General features: G+C 34.3%; 1 protein-coding gene across 2 annotated transcripts in view; it reads right to left on the reverse strand.

Annotated features, from left to right (window-relative positions):
• SMARCC1 (SWI/SNF related BAF chromatin remodeling complex subunit C1) overlaps positions 1-22368 on the reverse strand; it is a 138385-nt gene that overhangs the window by 89792 nt on the left and 26225 nt on the right. For both annotated transcript variants that reach the window (XM_072941181.1, XM_072941180.1), the window contains exons 4-8: positions 18853-18934; positions 17653-17745; positions 15033-15102; positions 8266-8335; positions 4931-5006 (exon numbers count right to left, since the gene is read on the reverse strand). In XM_072941181.1, coding sequence (XP_072797282.1) covers positions 4931-5006; positions 8266-8335; positions 15033-15102; positions 17653-17745; positions 18853-18934 — 391 coding nt within the window. The remainder of the gene's footprint in view (positions 1-4930; positions 5007-8265; positions 8336-15032; positions 15103-17652; positions 17746-18852; positions 18935-22368) is intronic.

Consider the following 22368-nt stretch of genomic DNA (forward strand, 5'->3'; position numbering starts at 1 on the left):
GGCACTCTGCTGAACATATTATATTACATATAATATGAGCTGATTTAATCCCCCTAAGAATGGGAAAGCAATGCAGGTTAGTCTCTCTAGTTTACCAAATCTGCAAACTGGGGCAGAGTGTCAGCAAGCTGTCCAGTTTCCTAACTAGAAGCAAAGCTTGGATCTGCACTGAGTTCTGTTTAAACTAAGCTCTTAAACCACTATCCTCTGTTATCTTTCTCATAAAAATACCTTATGGCCAGAATAATAGCTCCTATATGATTGAAGCATTATGCTGTACACTAGAAACTGACACAACATTGTAAACTGACTATACTTCAATTAAAAAAAAAAAAAGGTGAATGCAACTGTACGCGGCCAAATGAGGAGGGAAAAAAAAGCAAACGTCCAAGCATAATGGAGCACAGTGCAGATATGACCACCAAGGATTTCCAGAAAAGATTATCTAAGTGGAAAAAGCAAAGTATAAAGAGGGAAAAAAGAAAACATGCAAACACTTGTGTTGACAAAAAGAAAAACAGAAAAGATAAACCAGAAAACACTAAGTTTGTTCTACAAAAAGTGGGGAGAATGGGATACAAAGAATACATAAAGAAGTATACATGCTTTAAGAAGCATTAGTATAAAATGGTCACACTGCCCAAGGCAATCTACAGATTTAATGCAATTCCTATCCAATTACCCAGGACATATTTCACAGAACTAGAACAAATCATAATAAAATTTATATGGAACCATCAAAGACCTAGAATTGCCAAAGCATTACTGAAGAGAAAGAAAGAGGCTGGAGGAATAACTCTCCCAGACTTCAGACAATACTATAGAGCTATAGTCATCAAGACAGCATGGTATTGGTACCAAAACAGACATATAGACCAATGGAACAGAACAGAGAGCCCAGAAATGAACCCACAAACTTTTGGTCAACTCATCTTCGACAAAGGAGGCAAGAATATACAATGGAATAAAGACAGTCTCTTCAGCAAATGGTGTTGGGAAAACTGGACAGCAGCATGCAAAACAATGAAGCTAGAACACACCCTTACACCACATACAAAAATCAACTCAAAATGGATTAAAGACTTAAACATAAGACAAGATACAATAAACCTCCTAGAGGAAAACATAGGCAAAACATTATCTGACATACATTTCAAAAATTTTCTCCTAGAAGAAATAAAAGCAAGAATAAACAAATGGGACCTAATGAAACTTACAAGCTTCTGCACAGCAAAGGAAACCAGAAGTAAAACAAGAAGAAAACCTATGGAATGGGAGAAAATTTTTGCAAGTGAAACCGACAAAGGCTTGATCTCCAGAATATATAAGCAGCTCATATGACTCAATAAGAAAAAAACAAACAACCCAATCCAAAAATGGGCAGAAGACCTAAACAAGCAATTCTCCAAGGAAGACATACAAATGATCAAAAAGCACATGAAAAAATGTTCAATATCACTAATTATCAGAGAAATGCAAATCAAAACTACAATGAGGTATCACCTCACACCAGTCAGAATGGCCGTCATTCAAAAATCCACAAATGACAAATGCTGGAGAGGCTGTGGAGAAAGGGGAACCCTCTTACACTGCTGGTGGGAATGCAGTTTGGTGCAGCCACTGTGGAAAACAGTGTGGAGATTCCTCAAAAGACTAGGAATAGACTTACCATATGACCCAGGAATCCCACTCCTGGGCTTGTATCCAGAAGGAAATCTACTTCAGGATGACACCTGCACCCCAATGTTCATAGCAGCACTATTTACAACAGCCAAAACATGGAAACAGCCTAAATGTCCATCAACAGGTGACTGGATAAAGAAGACGTGGTATATTTATACAATGGAATACTACTCAGCCATAAAAACCGACAACATAATGCCATTTGCAGCAACATGGATGCTCCTAGAGAATGTCATTCTAAGTGATGTAAGCCAGAAAGAGAAAGAAAAATACCATATGAGATCGCTCATATGTGGAATCTAAAAAACAAAAACAAAAACAAACAAACTAACAAAAACAAAGCATAAATACAGGACAGAAATAGACTCACGGACAGAGAATACAGACTTGTGGTTACCAGGGGGGTAGAGGGTAGGAAGGGATAGACTGGGATTTCAAAATTGTAGAATAGATAAACAAGATTACACTGTATAGCACAGGGAAATATACACAAAATGTTATGATAAATCACAGAGAAAAAAAGTGACAATGAGTGTGTATATGTCCATGAATGACTGAAAAATTGTGCTGAACACTGGAATTTGACACAATATTGTAAAATGATTATAAATCAATAAAAAATGTTTAAAAATAAATAAATAAATAAAATGGACAAACCAGAAAAAAAAAAAGAAGCATTAGTAGAACTCTCTATATTCAAAATATAAAATTAAATCAATTTGGATGGAAGATAGAGAGGAAACATCAAAACTGAAAACAAACAAAAAAATAAATTCAACTGTACTTCAAACAAGTAACAAACTCACTTTGGAGGAAAAAAAAGAGTTCATCACAATAACTCACGAATGCACTATTTGCCAATATATGACATACCCTCAGTCTTGGGCGGGGAGGGGGAAACCACAAACATTTCTTGCATTCTTTTAATATTTTTGTTTATGACAGTGGCATGGGCAAAACAATTCTGAAACTAATTTAAATATACTAATAGAATGAGTAAATGTGTTAATGTTGGGATCCAGGGTTCTTACTCTGGGAGAAGAGACATATAGATATGGAATGAGGAGGGCAAAGAACACTCTGGGGATGGATAGGAACTGAAGGTTATCTATATGGCCTCATCAGTTCTAAAATATGTACATTATGTGTATATGCATGTGTATGTGTACATGAGAATGTCTGTGTTTATACACTCGTAGTAGCTATATTTCAAAATTCTCCGAACAGAAAGAACCTAAGAGCAAAGACATTTCAGTAGCAGTGAGCATAATACCAGTACCCAAATCTTGGTCTCTAATACCTTTTCCTACTAAAAGAAATCAGAGATCCTCAGAGAAACAGCTGATTCTAGGCAAGAGAAATGGATAGTATCAGATGAACCTGGAATATCCTGCTATGCCCCAAGGAGATGCTCAAAAATGACAAGCGCTTGTCACAAGAATGACAAGCAGTTTGAAGGGGACCCTAGTGGCCAAATATGAAACTACAGCACAAGACATTGAAGCAATGAATTACTGACCACTGAAAAATTAGAACTTTATGAATCTACACTAACAACAGACAGATGAATAAATAAGTAAATGAAGGGAAAAGAAGGGCTCTTGCTTACAAGAGAACTCTGAAAGCCAACTGGTAAATGTGGAGGGAAGGGCTGGAGTGGAAAATTACTGCTGTGTAATCATCAAAGAAAAGGCTGGTTCAGGAAAGAATTGTAAGTGGATGCTAAAACCGGATGATGGATGGAGGATTTTGATGAGCGGAAGGGTATCTGCATGATCTAAAAGAATCTTTCAGAAATTGCTTGCAAGCTGTAAATTGGTGGGGGAAGGGGGGTAATTAATAGTGGAGCCATCAGAGAACACCTTAACTGGGTGATTAAGATCACCAATGAGGGGGCAGATGGACACAGCATGCCTCCCAATATGATGCCAAGAGAAGGACACAGCATCACTAGTGCAGCATTCTGACTAGAATTAGAATGCACACCCTGAATCAGCCACGAGGAAAGATCAGAAGTTCCAAATGAGAAGTATTCTTTTGAAATTCAAAAGCGTTGTAAAAGGCAAGGAAACACCATGGTAATATTTCAGGTTAAAGCAATCTAAAGTGACATGACATAGGAATTCAATAGCTGATATCAGACAGGATTATATAACAGGAGAAAATGTTATCAAAAACATTACTGGAATATGAACAGTAGACTAAAGTATCATGTCAATGTTACATTTAATGAATTTGATAACTATACTGTGCTTACATATGAGGATTTCTTATTCTTAACACACACATGTTTAGGAGTAAAGGCCTATTACATATGCATCTTTGTCTCACATGTTTCAAAAATATATATATAAATACACTTTGAGTATAAATGATAAATCAAACAGAGTAAAATGTTAACAGGCAAATCTGGCTAAAGGGTATACAAATATGCCATGTAGTATTATTCTTCTTACAACTTTTCTGTAAGTTTAAAATTTATTTCCAAATTAAAAGTTTGTTTTTTAAAAAAAGACTAATTTTTATTAATCCCATTCTCATATGTAATATGAAGCTCAAAGGCTATCTTTCTGAAGAGGAAGTGGGACACTTAGTGAAAATGGAATATGGGTCTTGTATCAGGTAATAAATTGTTTCAGTAACAATAAGGGAATCTGAAAGAAGAGTATAAAACAGTACTTTGTTTTATATTATTCTTGCAACTTTCAAAATTATTTCCAAATTGAAAGTTGAGAAACAAGAGTAGATACATAGACTCTTACCATTACAATAGAAATGATAAGATACATCTATGTCATAATAAAAGCCATGCAGACACTGCTTCCAGCCTTCCTAAATGACATCGTCAATGACAGTCAACTCCACTCCTAACACTCCTCTTTCAAGCCACAGTCTAACTTGGCTTTGGGGTCTCAATCATCATTGCAGACATCTCATCTAAAACCCAGATAACAGGGGGGAGGGTATAGCGCTAGTGGTAGAGCACACACCTAGCATGACAAGGTCCTGGGTTCAATCCCTAGTATCTTCATAAAAAAATAAATAAATCCAATTATCACCCCCTCAAAAAAGAAAAGAAAACAAACAAACAGATAACGAGGTCTTCAAACCCACAGATATCTCTCAATAGAATGACAAGAAAGGAGGGTCATTATTCGTATATCCTTAAAGCATTCTTGTGGAGAACAGCTAAGAAGAGCTATTAAGTTACATAAGGATAAATTTTGTTATAAAAAGGATTTTTCACCTTCCATGGCTTCTCTGCAATTGGTGGATCTTCAATTTCTGCATCAACATCATTACTATGGACCCAAGTATCGTAGCTATAAAGAAAATGCAAAAAGGTAAAACAAATTAGAATTCATTCACTAAAAATAAAAAGACTTCTATCAAGAGGCAAAAATATATTTTAGAAATACTATTAGGATCCAGTAATAGCGAATTATCATCTACTTTTGTCTAACAGTCTGCAAAGAAAACTCTTCTGTAAAGGTCTACTGTAATCCTCACACTGTAAAACCCAAGTTTTAAGTCTCAGTCCCCAGAATTTTAACAAGTTGACCACTCCCTTACCTGGCCTCTGAGACAGTACTATCACCTGTTCCTTCTAGTCACTAGCCTCTCCTCAGTCTCCATTGCCAGTTTCTCCTCTTCTCCCAAATCTCTTCAACATTGGAAGGCCCCAGGTTTCAGTCTTTGGAACAATCCTCTTACCTATTCATTCTCTTGATGATCATCTCATGTAAGCCTTATGGCTTCAAATATATACTGATGACTTGAAATCTTATAACTGCCCTCTTTTCTGAATTCTGTACTCATGAATTCAACTGTCAATAATTTCACATCTCTTTTTTGTCTAATAAAGTTTTCATCCCTTACACACTCAAAATTCAACATATAATGCCATCCCGACCCCAATACTGTGCTCTAGCCAATCATCCTCATCTCAGGAAATGCCACCTCCATCCTTTCAACTGTTATGGCCCAAATCCTTGGAAGACATCCCTGATTTCACTCTCAATCACATCCTATAATCAAACCATCCACTACTTCTACCAGTTCCACCTTCAAAATATGTCCAGAATCTATCTACTTCTCACCTTTCCATTTTGGCCCAAAGCCCTGGGAGCCGACTTTCCACACAGCAACTAAAGAGATCCTTTTGAAAACTAAGTTCACATTACTCCACTGCTCAAAATCTTCCAACTCCCACCTAACTCAGAGTTAAAGTCAAAATCCTTCCAGCAGTTTGCCAAGGCCTCACAATCTGGTCCTATGACCTATCTCCTAGCACTCTTCCCTCACTCATGTTATATTAAAGCCACATGGGCTCTAGTGGTGCTCTTTAAACATGCCAGGCAGTGTCCACTTCATGCCCTTTACATAGATATCCATATAGCTCACTCCCTCACATCTTTAACATCTCTTTGCTCAAAGGTTCTCTTATCAGTGAAATTCCACTCACTGATATAAATCACTTCCCCTACTCCACGATTCTGAAATAAGCATAAAATTGCCTACCAAATTAAAATTTTGTCAATGCTACTGTACTAGCCAAATACCACTAAACTGGACAATAAATTATAAAAGCAAGTCATATCTAAATGAAATATGAGTATAGTTACAAGCGGTGATTTCCTTTAGCCACTTCTCAGAAGTTAGTTCAAAAGCATTTGGAACAAGCACAGCTCTACAGACCTATTAATAGTACCCTGCTAAGTTTTCTAGGAACACTTAAACATGACCTGAAGGGAAAAAGTGTCTTTGCCAATTAATTAACTATACCAGATAAAGATTACAATGGTGATTTTTAAAATTGATAACCTTATATTTTTAAGTCTTGACTAAAGGTGGACATGAGGGCACAAACTACAGTTAATAAAGAAGTGAACAAGGCCCCTTGAGAAGACAAGACGAGAGCTAACCACTGCATCTTATTTGATACATAAAGTCAGCAAACAGGCTGACAAGTCTAATAATGTGTTATTATAAAATTTATTTCAATCCTATATGTATATTGCTTGTCATCTTAAATTTGAATTTCCATCTAAGTGTTTCAAAGGGCAAACTAATTTCCCAAAATAATTCCTATAATATTGAAAAGTTTGTTTTAATAGCACCATGGATACTTATAGACTAGAGATAAATGTTTTCTAGAAAGCATTTACTTAAATGTTATTATTTTAAAAAACTGTTCAATTATGATTCAGAAAAGGTTGATTAGCAAGCTGACTTGATTTGATCCTAATTAACTCAACTTGTATAAAGACAGTCAATATGTTCTTAAAACTTTGAATATATCTAAAGATGTATTTCCTTCCTTAAAAAATATATTTACAAGTAAAATAAAGTCACTGAAACAAATCGATTTAAAAACAGCACATGACCAGACATTATGTGTCTCCTGATGAAGAACACATATCTACGCAAGTCTTGTTCCTTCCCTAAAATGAAACAGATGCTGATCAACTCTAGATCCAGAAACTAGAGAAGTATGTTCAAATATACCACAGTGATGCTGTAAAAAAATCCCACACTGTGGTAAACTCTACAGGACAAACAACCCAGTTTCTTAAATAATATACTGCAGAGAGGGGAGAGTTGGGGGTGGAGAAGAGAGAGGGAGGATCTATCAACTGAAAAATACTTAAGAAATATATCAACTAATTACAAGATGTACTTGAATTCTAATTTCAGCAAATATCAATCAATCAAATGTATCAAATGACAACAATGACTAGATATTTGATACTAAGTCATTGTTAATTTTTTTAAGTATGACAATAATATTATACTTACTTAAAAAAATTAGTCCTTATTTTCAGAAATATGTATTGAAATATTTATTACTGAAATATTGAAATGATATGTTTGGGATCTGCTTCCAATAATACGATAAGGCTAGAAGTGGATTTGGATACAAGGGAAGGAGACTGGTCTGACATGAAAAATGGAGACTTTCCATTTGAACAGTGAAAGAACACTTAAACAGCTCTACTATAGGTTTAAAAGATGAAGTATATGGAAAGTTATCCATATTCCTAAATGCCTTTTGTGGGCATAATACTAATTAAATAAGAACCACTATTTTCACTGACATTTGTTCTTGTTTAAATTGTTTATTATTCACATTTAGAAACCAAAATACAGTTTGAGTTTTATATACACATATATACATACATACACATCATTTTAGACGTAAAATAATTTCATCCTTAACAGAATGGCATGAGTATTTTCTAAAAAAACAAATGAAACTAACCAGTCGTAAAATATTTATGTGGAACTTTCATTTCTTAAAGAAAACAAATCAAAATTAGCAGTCTAATACCATACTGAAGGACTGTTTTGGCAAACACAGCAAACCTATCATTTTATTAAGAGAAATAAAGCCATATGACTTCACTGAATTCCATAACTTAATAAATAAGAAAGTCAGTAAGAGAAGACTCAAAAAAACTGAATTCAATGACTAAAACAAATCAACAAAATTGTCACTATTCAGAAACTGAAACTATATATAAATAATTCTCACTGGCAATAAAAATCTTTATACCAGATCTCAGGACACAGCAACGTTACCTGTCTGGGTAAAACCCCCAATGCACTAACACCTGCTTGTCTTTTCTCATCACAGGTCTCAACCACTCTTCTGAAAAAGAAAAAGAAACAACTTTAGCCAATCTGACAAAATAAATGAATAAACTATTATTTAGACTTAATTTTCACCTAGAGTTTTTGGTTTGCTAATAAGCCCCTCCCAAAAATATTTCTACATAATTGAATATTATTTACCATATTAAGGGGAAGTTTTTCTGCTGTGTATTTAGACTTACTAGATTCTAGGCCTACTGTGCATCACTCTTGACAAAACTACCCATTGCAGTAAAAATATTCTCCCTTTCCAACCACCTGACGGTTTGTCTCCAAACCCACCCAAATCAAGATCACTATATTCTTTACTGCCTCATTTCCCATATACAGCCTGTTCTACCATTTTCTGTGAAGCTTTGCAATTAATATACATCTTTTAAAGGTGTAAATCGCACCTCATCTCCTTGATGAAAGTTTTACCAACTAGTCTTCTTCCTCCAGATTCACGTTCTCTGGTATCTTATAGTACTTTACAGTGCTACATGAAAGCTTTTACCAATATTTTTATTATTCTTTAAGTGCTTTCTATCTGTTAATGTAGCCCTCCCAACAATAGTGTAAGCAATATTATCATATAATGTAGATTTTTTTAATGTAGATTTTTTATTTCAAGTTTCCTTACCAAAGATAGGTACAAATTTATGTAATCAGATGATTCTTACTGATTTTAATCATAGTTGAATTATATCTACCTTTTAATACTTGTTACAATTTCTTTGGTAGTTTAAATTTGGCTTAGAAAACTTCTTTCTAGTACTATGAGGGAATTAATGAAGTAAGCCCCTTGAAACCCAAGAAATAGCAAAACAGAAAAACTAAGGGAAATCAGCTAAGTAAAACTGGCTTCTCATTGCTGATTTCAACATGAAACAGCCCGAGCTTCAATGACTAAAGCCATGAAATTCACATGCCTATGCTCTTTTTTAAGCATCCAGCTGCTTACCTTACTATCTTGAAAGAAAATGAAAAAGAAGAAATCAGGCCGTATTCCTTAACCTGATATCCCAAGATGGCCAACGAAAAAGTGAAGAGGCCAGAAGGCCTTTCAGAAATCAATCAGTATAAACAAAATATACAATTCTCTAGTAACAGTTGCCTTTTATTTATTTACTTACTTAAATTGAAGTACAGTCAGTTACAATATGTCAACTTCTGGTGTACAGCACAATGTCCCAGTCATGCACATACATACATATATTCGTTTTCATATTCTAAGAGCTGCCTTTTAAAGTACTAAATCTCAAAGTCTATGCCACTTTAGGAGCTAAAGAAAAAAAAGATATCCATCCTTTCTAAAGCTAATTTTTATAGAAAGAGAATATGGCACTGATTGCCTTTGAAAATTTTCCCAGTAGCAGAAATAACTAAAGATTAGAGATGTAAATTTATATTCTTTCCAGGGATGATAAGCTATACAGAATCAATTTAAAAACTACAATTTTACAAGTAAATATTAGCCCATAGTCAGAACATATAAATAGCTCTTACAACTCAACAATAAAAAGGCAAATAATCCAATCAAAGGATCTGAAGAGACATCTCTCCAAAAAAGACATACAAATGGCCAAAAAATAGCACTTAGAATCATTAACAATTAGGGAAATGTAAATCAAAATCACAAAAAGAAACTGTCTGACACTCATTAGAGCAAGGCTGATATAAAAAAATAAGAAATAAAAACTGTTGATAAGGATGTAGCAAAATTGGTATCTTCACATAATGCTGATAGGATTGTAAAATGCTACAGCCACTTTGGGGAACAGGTTGAAATCTGAAAATGAAATCTGAAAATGTTTAACTAGAGTTGCCCATATGACTCAGCAATTCAGTGTCTAGGTATAAACAAGAGAATTGGAAACACATGTCCACACAACTCCTACACAAATGATCATAATGGTGTTACTTATAAATAAACGTTCATCGTATAAGTCCATGAATGACTGAAAAATTGTGCTGAACACTGGAATTTGACACAACATTGTAAAATGATTATAAATCAATAAAAAATGTTAAAAAAAATGTTCATCAACTTTCGACTGGCTAAACAAAAGGTGATCTATTCATACAACAGAATGTTATTTTGGCCATAAAAGGGAATTAACATGAGAAGTGACGTCAGCAAAGTGACAGAATAGGAAGGCTCAGACCCTGTTCCATCAGAGATACCAATTTAAACAATATACGATGCAAAAAGCCCAGAAACCAATTAAGAGGTTGGAGTATCCCAGCAAGCTCAAGGTCCAGAACAGCTACATTGAAATGGTAAGAAAAGCCATTCCATATCAACCACAATAGCAATTCTCCCAATAGAGCAGAGCTCAGGGGGATCAGAAGGAAAAGCTCAGCTCTCAACTTCTCCTTTGGGCTGAAAAGGAACGAGTGAATGTGCGCCCGATGTTCTGACTTTTCAGGAGGGTGCCAAGGGACAGGCTTTTCTCACATGACTCAAGTACTAATGGAACCGGAATATTTTTGGATGCAGGGGGGCCACAGAGAGCAAAAGAGAGCTCAGCAGCTTACTGGAGCACCAGAGAGCTAGCAGTGCCACAGACAAAAGCTGGCTCAGCTTGGTGTGATCAGGAGAAAGCACTCAGAACCCAACTTCACCCCTGGTAAGGAAAAGCTGGATTGAAGCATGCATCCAATGTTCTGGCTTTTGTGGGGGCTGCCCAAGGGACAGGTTTCTCTCTCAAATAATTCAAAGTACTGATGGAAAACCAGCATACTCTGGAAGCTTGGGCACCACAGAGATCAAAAAAGGGCCCACTCAGTGGCTTGTTGCAGCAAAGACAAACTTGCCATACAGCAGACAAACACTAGAGAGAGCAAAGGATTACAAGAAAAACCAGCAAACCTCTGAGCAACTGAGAAATTACATATTCAAGGCCAGAAAATGTTTGAAGAATGTCAGGAATCTCAAACTGAGCTCACTGATGAAGGTCCTCCCCTGTAGAAAGCCAGACCATAAAGACTAGGAGAGACGGCTGTTTTTTCAAATGCACAAAACACAGCATTTGAACACATTCTACAATGTGAAGAAAATAACAAGACACACAAAGGGAAAGGGAAAATGGCCAAAAGGAATAAAATGAACCTCAAAAGCTGACCCTAAAGAAACCAAATTCTATGGATTACCTGACAAATTTAAAATAATCTCTTTAAAGAAGTTCAATATACTGCAAGAGAACACAGTTAAACAACTAACCAAAATTAGGAAAATAATGCATGAACAATATGAGAACGTCAACAAAGAGAGAGAAATTATTAAAAAAAGAACCAAACAGAAATTTTGGAGTTGAAGAATATAACTACATTGAAAAATTCAGTAAAGGGGTTCAACATGGAAGAAAAGAATCAGTGAACTCAAAAACTGGTCGCTTGAAATTATCAAGACAGATGAACAAAAAGAAAAAGAATGAAGAACACATAAGAAAACCTAAGAAACTGATCCATTCATTTATATAATTTATTCTGAGTAAGATTTAGTCTGTTTTCCTCTTTTAATTAGTATCTTTATTTTTTAAAATTTCCTTCATTTATTTTCATCTCTGAGGAAGTACATTTTTTTTTTCTGCTAAAACCAGTAATCCAACTCACGTTCTTACCCAATCCGTCCATCCCTACCAGGTCTCAATGTGACTATGTGCTTCATACAGTTAATGTCTGCTCTGCCTACACACACACACACACACACACACACACACACACACACACACACACACACACACACACACACACACACACACACACACACACACACACACACACACACACACACACACACACACACACACACACACACACACACACACACACACACACACACATAATAAAGCCACCACCTGAGAGAGAAAGCCTAGGCAACCTAGTAGATGCCATCCTCCACTTTGTTTTCCCTGCCATACATTCTGAGAAAACAGTGATCTTCCACCAACTCTAAAACTTGCTCTAATTTGCAAGTTACTGAAATTTCATTCTCAAAGGTTATCAATTATTTCCTGACTGATATCCAAATGCCTTTTCTCAGGTTTCATTTGATTTCTTTGTAGAACAATTCCAATGCCTACCTCCTACATTTTGAAATGCTTTCCTTTCCTTATTTTCCCTTGACTGTTGAGATACAGACCATCCTGGATGCCACCTGACTTATTTATTCCCCTTGCTCTCCTGATAAGGATTTATCTCATCCAATAACTTTTTCCCTCACTCAACAATTTAATTCAGAGTTTCCCAATGGGTCCTGCTCTCTGATTAGTCTCCTTGAATCATATATGCCAGAAATGAGCTCCCAGGGAAATTTTCCCACTACAGCCACAACTATACATTTCTCTTCACCCAAATCATCAGTATTTGTCTACCCTTTCCCTTATGCTCCAAATAAAAACAATCCTCTTTAAGCCAGACTCATGTCTTCTCACCTACCCACTCTCCTCTCCCACTATCCTGAGACATACAGCCAAAATCTGCCATTAGCTCTTCCTTAAATTTCATAATTTATTGCCTCTACGGTTTTGCTTATTTTGTACCCTCTTCTAGCATGTCACACTCAAAATATTACTAATATCTTAAGCCCATTAAATATCACCTTTTATATTGTACTAATCTTCTAAACAGTATACTATATGTTCAAGAGTTTTAATCATGATTCGCATGTGCTGTGGCTGGTATTTTTATCATCTGCACGTATATCTGACGTAAGTACATGTAAGGAGCCCAGCACAGAACTTGGCTGAGAGTCAACATTTATTTGGTGGCCACTTATTCTAAGGTAAATTCTGCAATGTGAAGAATCATGTCATACATTAAAAAATAACTTCCAAAAAATAATTTCTAATATATTAAAATTTAAATGTAAATGCTATCTCCTAAAAATTACTCTACTATTGACAGCAATACCCAGAAAGTATGTAGTAAACAATGTTGTATTAAACAGAGGAAAAAAACAGCAGGAATAAGGAATCACTAAGTATCTCGATGGAACAATTACAATTCAAATCTTTTGCAGAAGGCAATTTTTTCCAAAAAACTCACAACCTAAAAGTTTTATACCACCCTTATTAGAGAAAGAGTTAGTCAGCAACAGAATGCTATCAAACACAGCTGTCCACCAACTCCATCTAGTGGAAACCAATTGCTATTACCCAACAGGAGAAAAGCTGAGAAACCACCAATTAAACACTGAAGGCAGACTGTTTCCTCACTATAAAAACATAATAATCACACAGCTAATATTGTGACAGTTAAAATAAAATCAAACTTTCAGCATCAAAACTGACAATGAAAAGACTTAAATGTCACAGATAAAACTATTATTAAACTCTCAGAAGAAAAGATGAGTGTAAAACTTCATGACTCTGGATTAGGCAATGGTTTCTTAGATTTGATACCAAATACACAAGCAACTAACCAACTTAACCTCTTATTATTGTTTGTAATATCTGTAGGATTTGTAGTGGTGTCCCCACTCCATTCTTGACAATGATTATACCTTGTTTTTCCTGCTTATTTGCAGCTTGATTTTAATAGCCTTATTAGTTCTTTCTAAGAACCATTTCTGATGTTATGGAGCATCTTGCTATCGTACATTTTCTACCTAATGTTTGCTCTTATATTTACTATTTTTATCTTTATTTACTTTTGCTTATCATTACTATTCTTTCTTTAAGCTTACTTTGCTATTATTTTTCTAATTTGTTAAAATAGATGTGTGAAGCACTGATTTTTCAGTCTTTCTTTTTTCCTAATGTATGCATTTAAATATGTAAATTTCCCTCTGGGCATAGCTTCAGCTGCATCCTATCAAATTTAATGCTCTTGTACTTTACTATTCACTTCATAATTATTCAGTTCCAAAATTTTCTATTTCCACTGTAATTTCTTCTTTGATCCATGGATTATTTGGCAATATATTTCTTAATTTTCAAGTATACAAAGATTGTCTGGTAATCTTTTTGTTACTGATTTCTAGCATAAATGCACGGGTGAGAAAAAAACACTCAGCCATTCAAATCTGATAAAATATGGTTTCTTGAATAGATGCCCTCCAGAGATACGCTGTACTTACCAGAAGAATTGATCCCTATGAGAGATCTATTTCTCAATCTAAATTAACTAACTTGTTTAATTAATTCAGTTTGTTTCCCAACTTTCCAATCTTTGAAAGAATGGTTAGCACAAATCAGTTTCCACAGGTCTAATGAACTCTGGCCAAGGACAAAATTAATGTTCATGACAGCAGAGCTGAAGATGAGAATTTGAACCATAATAAATTCATCAAACTAAAATATTGCTGAGGGGCCCTGTTTAGACAGCCATTGAACTGTTCTTCCCCAGAGATGTTCCCCAACCTTGCAATTTCTCTTAATTTTCAGAACATGAGACATAGCAAAACTTAGCAAAGTTAATACATAAGGTTTGCCTAGATTTAACATCCAGATGATTACCAACAAAGCAGTAAGTCCAATGTCTAGAAAGTAGGACATCACAGAATTAGTTTGCTAAGCCTAACTGAGCAAAAAAAACAGAAAACTATAAATTTAAATCATCTATGAAACTTACTTAATACTTGAAAGTTTCTTTTCTTTTCTTTTCTTTTTTTTTAAAACAAAGCTGCTTATATTGTTCAAGCCTCTGTTGATATAACTTAAAATCTAATGAAGTACGAGTTTCTCGGTTCATAACCAAAACCAACTTACCATCCTCCTGTGAGGAAGGATATGGATAAATGTGGTGGGAAGCTTTTGACTTCTCATCAGTAAATGTCCCCTGGAAAGTAAATGAACAAAAAAACGTAAAAATAAAACAGATGACAAATAAACTAAAAGATTCCAAATATAAACTGCCTAAGAATTATAAAGGCATCATTTTACTTACTATATTTGAGGAACAGTATTTTAAGACTATAATATTTTTATTATTTTTAGTCAAGGAAAGGGATAGTGATTAACAACAAGAACAAATTATCTATACACACAGTTATGCTGTTGTATTGAAAAATAAATATAAGTACCTCTTGGGTAATTCTCTTTGTATCTCTCTTGCTCTCTTTCTCTGGGTAAACTTACCAGTAATTTGAGTACCTCCAACTAATTATAAAAGTTACTGCAGAGTCATCACAAATTATATTATTTAAAGTGAATAAATACAAGTTTATGGCCATGAGCCATAACTTAGGGCTACATACCTACAGGATGGACAGTAGATTTCACTCTAGCATGTATGTGTGCTACTGTTGTTTCAAGTCAATGTTAGCAGAGTGGATGATATAAATGCTAAAGTCAAGTTCTAGCTAGGCCACAGCTAGAATACTACATACAATCTAGAATATTACTTAGAAGTCCTTTAGACACAAAAGTGCTCATTCTAGAGACCATAAGAATGATGTAGTCTTAAAATCAGGTTAAGTAGCACCTTAACGTATTTCCTAATTTTTGTCTTTAATAACGAGTATTTAGTAAAAGTTACAACCAGAAAAACATAAAAATGCAATTTTCAACTGGAAGAAAATTCTCAATTTCTTAAATTTAGGGCTATTTAAAAATGTATCAGCTACCAAATAAGGCAGGGAAATCTCAGTCACTAGAAGTGTTCAGGCACACTTGACAGCCACAGGAAAAGGTGAAAGGGGGGAAGTCAACATCTAATGCATGTGAGGCAACAGTCAAAAGAGCACACTGTTGAGCACTCTGGCCTCTGGAGTCCATCAAATAGGCCTCAGTTTGAACCTCAGTCCTACCATCTTCTCTTTGCGTGATATGGGACAAGTAAGTTTTTTGTGCTTCAGTGTCTTGTGTGAAACAGCAGTAACAAAAAAAAAAAAATCTATTTCACAAGAATTTTGTTAGGACTAAGTTAATAGATACAGTCAGCGAAGAACAGCGACAGGTACCCTGCAAGTGCTCAATTAATGGAGTTTAAATCCACTTTAAATGTTTGAGCAAAGGTCTGATCATCAGTATTCAATAATGGTACTATTATTAGCTTTTAAGGTCTCTTCCCTAAGATTGTATGAAACCAAGAAGTTCTTTATATCCCTCTGGAGATTATCCCTAGAAAACAATCCCTAAGTCAGGCTTCTTAAGAAATATGACAGCTAAGTGTTCAGTATAAACTGTAGGAAAATACATAACCTTTTCCAGGATGATCTAGTAGCAGTAAGAATATATAATTTGAGCTTGAAAGCAATAACCAGCTGGTTAACTTGTTCCATTTCTGGCCTCTAACATTCCACCTGCAATTAAGCTACAACTGACAACCAACTCCAATAAAGAGACAGTCCATAAGAGAAAAGGTTAAGTGATTTTTCAAAGTCATATGCTAGTTTGGAAAAAAAAAAAAAAGGAAGTGGACTTCAGACTGTCTGATCTGAAGGTACAACCCTATTTACCCTTCTCTTTAATATGACTATTATATATAAGAAAAAGACTGTACTAAATCTTCAACTGTAAGAATTGAAAATATTGGAAATACTAGTTTTGAGAACTTGGAAGATGTTTTATTTTACTAAATGCTAAATCATAATTCAACTGGCAGTCTCTCTTGCAGCAGACAAAAGACAGATATTTCAGAAGACTTCTCAACTAATTCTAAAAACTGGCAGAAGTTTATCAACTCAAATGATGTTGTTTCAGAAAATTATCTTCTAACTGGGTATCCTCGGCTAGTTTACCATGACATGGGTTTGCTTACAGTTTAGCCACATGTAGTCACAAATCCACATGTGTAAATACCCAAGGTCTTCATCGAAAATGAAGTTAGAGGAAGGAGGTGAAGCTGTCAGAAGATAGAATTGGCATGTATAAATCAAGACAAGGTAAACTCATCGGGAAAACACAATTTTCCACTCATTTTTTTCAAAGCTACAAATATAACCGTAATACATATAATGGGGAGGAGGTAGGTTTACCTGAGATAATATTTCATCTCCTCCTACCAACAACTGTGTCACAAAATCTCACTATTCAACTGTGTAATCCTGATGTTGTTCTGGTCTCTTTAACTCCACAAAAGCGCAATTCATAGTAACACTATGATGACTCCATACCAATGACTGTACTAAATACCACTCTAGGATACATACATTTATCAATTCATCACATTGTACACCTTAAACTTGCAGAATTTTATATGTCAGTTATATCTCAATAATGCTGGGGAGAAAATGCTACGTTAGGCTAAGAACTGGAGGCAAGTGGATAAAAAGAAATTTGGTACTCAAAGAACCCAGACAGAGAAATTTTATTTAATCCAGATATATACAGAAATCAAAAGATATGATAGTTGAGATCTGCTAAGAAGTTTCTCAAGTGATCGTACCTGATGTCGTTTGATTATATCCTTCAATTTGTTAGCCAACTTCAGATCAATGTCTGGAATGAGGTAGATGTTGGGTCTGGTCAGACAATTGTTCTGAGGAATAAAGAACAGATAAATTTTGAAGTTCTCTTGGTTTTGAAATAACATCACATTATTTATGCATTTACCCTAATGGCAAAGTTAGCACTCAAAGCCATACTACTTAAAATGGGAAGATGTACTTTGGTAAAGAATGTCAGTGTCTTATTTCAATATGAGACCTAGGTGTTCAGCAGACCACTTAATGACATCGCCATATTCCTTCTCTGCAGCTAGGTACACATGAAAAAAAATGTTGACCCACACATACAAAAAAAGCTGACTTACGACCTAGAGAAATTCATTATCCTTTAGATTAAGGTGCCATATTGATATATTAATCCTCCTAACCAATTTTACCTGAGCTTACCTTAACAGCCTAAGTCTAACGTAGCATTTTAACCTACACCTTCAGGGGAAGCGGGATACCCAATTTTGCTCATCATGTAAGTTACTTAAACTATAAAGACCCTGGATTATAGCTCTTTTTCCTCATTTCTAATCTTATAAATAGCAACGATTAAAACATGAATATTATCTCCCCAAGCCACCACCAAAAATTAACCAAGAAACAAAAAACATTCAGTTATTTTTCTAAGCCAACAGTCCATGAGACAGGTTTCAGGCATGAAGTTAATAATACCTAGCTGAATTTTTGCCAGCTGTCTCTCCCCAATAAGGTTACTGATCATTAAAAATTATCCATCAAAAAAAATACTAAGAAAGAAAAGAAAATTGAGTGCTCTCTCTACTAGGTTATAATCTAGTTGGGGAAATAAGATTTATATTTACAGTACAATCATGAAATAAATCCAAAGAAAATATAAATGAGTGACTAGTTAGGATGAGAGAGTGCTTATAAGAAATATGAGATTCACATAATGGATTAGGTGAAAATAATAAAGAAAAATAGCACAGATTATCTTATCAGAAGTTTAAGATCAATATTCTATAAATGACAAGTTTTGGTCATATTTTATAGCTCTAATCTCCAAAAATCTATAAAAATAATACAACAATAGAGTTCAGAAAACTTTTCTTCTTTTGATCTAATAAAGCCAATCTTAGAACTGAAAGTATACTAAAGGAAAAAAAATTTAACAATCTAACTTTCTGAGTTACCTGTACCAATGTTTTTTCAATGTTCATAAACATTTCAACATTACGATCCATTCGGGATGGATTCTGTAGATCAAACCTCCGCCTACAAGAGAAGAAAATCATTAATTTGTCTCCCACCTTAAACAAAAGTGAAAACTTGGTTTTAGCATTCAATGCAAATCAGTCTGAAAGATTTGGAAATTAAAATAGCACTCTATAAAATGTATGAAATATTCTCTCAGTAGTATAAGAAAGCACAGTACCAACACCTTCATAAAACATTAAATTTTATGACAATAAGAGCCACTCCAAAAAAAAAAAAAATCCGCTACAGTCAAAATGAAGTACCAATTCCAAGAAGACTCTGTTTTCCTTAAATGTAAGACATTTTACATCATAGAGAAAAGTAGTTCAGAGATTCAAAGGCAGGGACCTACTATACCATTCTTCTTCAAGTGTAAGGAAAGGCTATCTACTTTATATAAACCTAAAAGTGATTTGTTCAAATTCAGCAGTGTCTGTATTCTCTTTGAGTCTATTGTCCTAAATATGGAAAAATTAATCTATTTACCTTTACTTGAAATCTTTCCCCAATGTCTCTTTATATAAGTATTCAAGCATAACATTTATTTTTGCCTATTCTTAGTCATTTCCATATGGTTAAAACTTTACAAATTTGAATACTTCTTTTTCCAATTATTTTTTATTCACCATTTACTCTATTGTTCCACTTTAATTCCAGGAAGATTGAGTACAGCTTAGTCATTGAGAATGTGAACTGTGCAATCAGAGTGCTTTGGCTTCTAATCCTGACCCCATCTTTCCTTATGTAGTCTTAAGTGATTTATTAATATAAGGATCAATTTCTTCATGAAAACAATGGCCCATTAAGATTTTGTGAAGATTAAATGAAGTATATGTGTTAAGAGCTTAGCATAGTGTTTATGCTTATTCTGTCAGTAAGTGATCAATAAACGTTAACTATTGTTATTTCTTTTTTAATCTGTTTTGGGAGGAGGTAATCAGGATTGACTGATTTATACATACATACATACGTACATATGTACACACACAATGGGGGCTAAGGGGGGTGGAGGGTGGGAAGGGATAGACTGGGATTTCAAAATTGTAGAATAGATAAACAAGATTACACCGTAGGGCATAGGGAAATATACACAAAATGTTATGATAACTCACAGAGAAAAAAATGGGACAATGAGTGTGTATATGTCCATGAATGACTGAAAAATTGTGCTGAACACTGGAATTTGACACAACATTGTAAAATGATTATAAATCAATAAAAAATGTTAAAAAAAAAAGAAGACTAGATTGGTGGAAGGATAATTCAATTAAAAATAAAGTGATAATTAATATTCTTAAAATGGCCGTTCTACCCAAAACAATCTACAGGTTTAATGTGATTCTTATCAAATTACCCAAGAAATTTTTCACAGAACTAGAAAAAAAAAATGGGGCTGAACTCAGGACCTCGTGCATGCTAAGCATGCGCTCTACCACTGAGCTATACTCTGCCCTCTATGGTTATTTTTTTTAATCATTACTACTGTGCACGAGGATTAAGCAGGTTAGTCCAGAGCTCATACTCTTAACTCTCATGTAATCCTGTTTTATCCTGGAGATGCTAACCACACCTACAACATTTCTCTCTATACTCTGCAGGGCAGGGAGGGATAAATTAGGGGTTGGGAATTAACAGACACACATTACTTTATAAAACAGATAAACAACAAGGATAGCACAGGGAATTATATTCAATTTCTTGTAATAACATATAATGGAAAAGAATCTGGAAAGAAAAAATATACATGCATGTATATATAATTGAATCACTTTGCTATACACCTGAAACTAAGACTGTAAATCAACTACACTTCAATAAAAATTTTTTAAAAGATAAAAGACAAAAAAAAATGACATTAATAGCTAAGATGGACCTCCAGCCCAGATAACTCTATCTTTATTTAACCTTGTACACAGAACTCTTCCTTAAATCACCCACCTCTTTCTTAGTTATTATTTTAAAATTTTTGAGTATCCTCCTTCCCTAAACTCTTTTGAATGAAGGGGTAGGTTAGAAATTCCAAGCAATTTCCATTAACTGGCAAGATGATGGACTAGCGACTAACTGGGACAACCCTATTACAGCTGACAACCTTCCACTGGTTCCAGCAGCACAATAAAAGGAGAGATGTGGGTGTCTGTTTTCTCAAGAAAGAGTCACTCTTTCACAGGCTTCTGATATAAGACCTATATCCAGAAATACATCATTTACAGAATTTGTTACTTAAAAGTTTACTTGTTATTCATAGAGAAACTGCTTCCTTAATAAATGATTCAGATAATGGGACTGAAGAGAATTCTATTAGAAATCTAAGACCTAGTTTGAAAGCAGTCATTAAGCAAATTAAAATAGGGCTATCTGGATTTATCTGTAAATGAAGATTAAAACCTAAATGAATGTTAACAGAAAAAGGATCAAGAATTTATTCTGCCTTTCCAATTGTTGATGAGTAGTTTCTCTTTAAAAGAGTATTCCAGCTTAAAAAAAAAAGAAGGAATGACAGAACACTATTCAACAAGGAATAATCTAAATAACAAGGATCAATATCTACACATCAGAATATCTACATTCTAATTTTTTCAAAACTAGACTACTACCACTTGGTAAAGTCGTAAAGACAGGTTGACTCTAGGCGGTTAGCAGTAACAACTGTCCATTACAAACAGAGAAACAACCAGTTGGAGGAACACAACACTGTCTGCAAAGTACTGCTGCCAAAAAAAAGTGAACCTGAATTAGACAGCCTCTAGATCTAATTATCACTTCGCTAGAAATTTAGAAGACTATGGTAAATTATATTCTGGGGATGTATCAGCAAAATCCAGGACATATACAACTTTGCAAGATAAACTTTTTGTAAAGAATAATCTGCAAGGAAAAGAAACAGAAGAGAGAGTGAGAAGGAAAACTATATGTATATGTTTTTAACAGACTTAAGGTCATATGAACCAAATGCAATGTATGAATATTGTTTGGATACTGATTCAAACAAAATATAAAAATTATTCATGAGATAATCAGGGAAACTTGAGCACTAAGTAGATAGTAATACTGAAAATTTATTGGTAATTTTCTTAGCTGTGATAATGGTATTGTTATTACATTTTTAAACTCCAATATTAGAAACAAATACACAGAGAAGTATTTACAGATAAAATTATATAAAGTTGAAGATGCATGATTATAAATGGCAGTTCATTATATTATTCTCCCTTCATTTATATGTAAATGTTATGCCACATAGTAATTTAATAGCATGATACAGTAAAGCTTTCCTGAGTCAGCGGTATGCTATATAAGCAAAAAAGTACATACATGCATACTTAGAAAAATTGAAATGAAGAAATCAGGTAAATATTATATAACTTTTAGTTGAAAGATTTTACCTGACTTATTTTGAAATTACCAAGAGTATTTAAATAATATTATGCGACGAGTATTTAAATTCACTT

The sequence above is a fragment of the Vicugna pacos genome, chromosome 17 (genome assembly GCF_048564905.1).
Source record: "Vicugna pacos chromosome 17, VicPac4, whole genome shotgun sequence".
NCBI classification, from domain to species: domain Eukaryota; kingdom Metazoa; phylum Chordata; class Mammalia; order Artiodactyla; family Camelidae; genus Vicugna; species Vicugna pacos.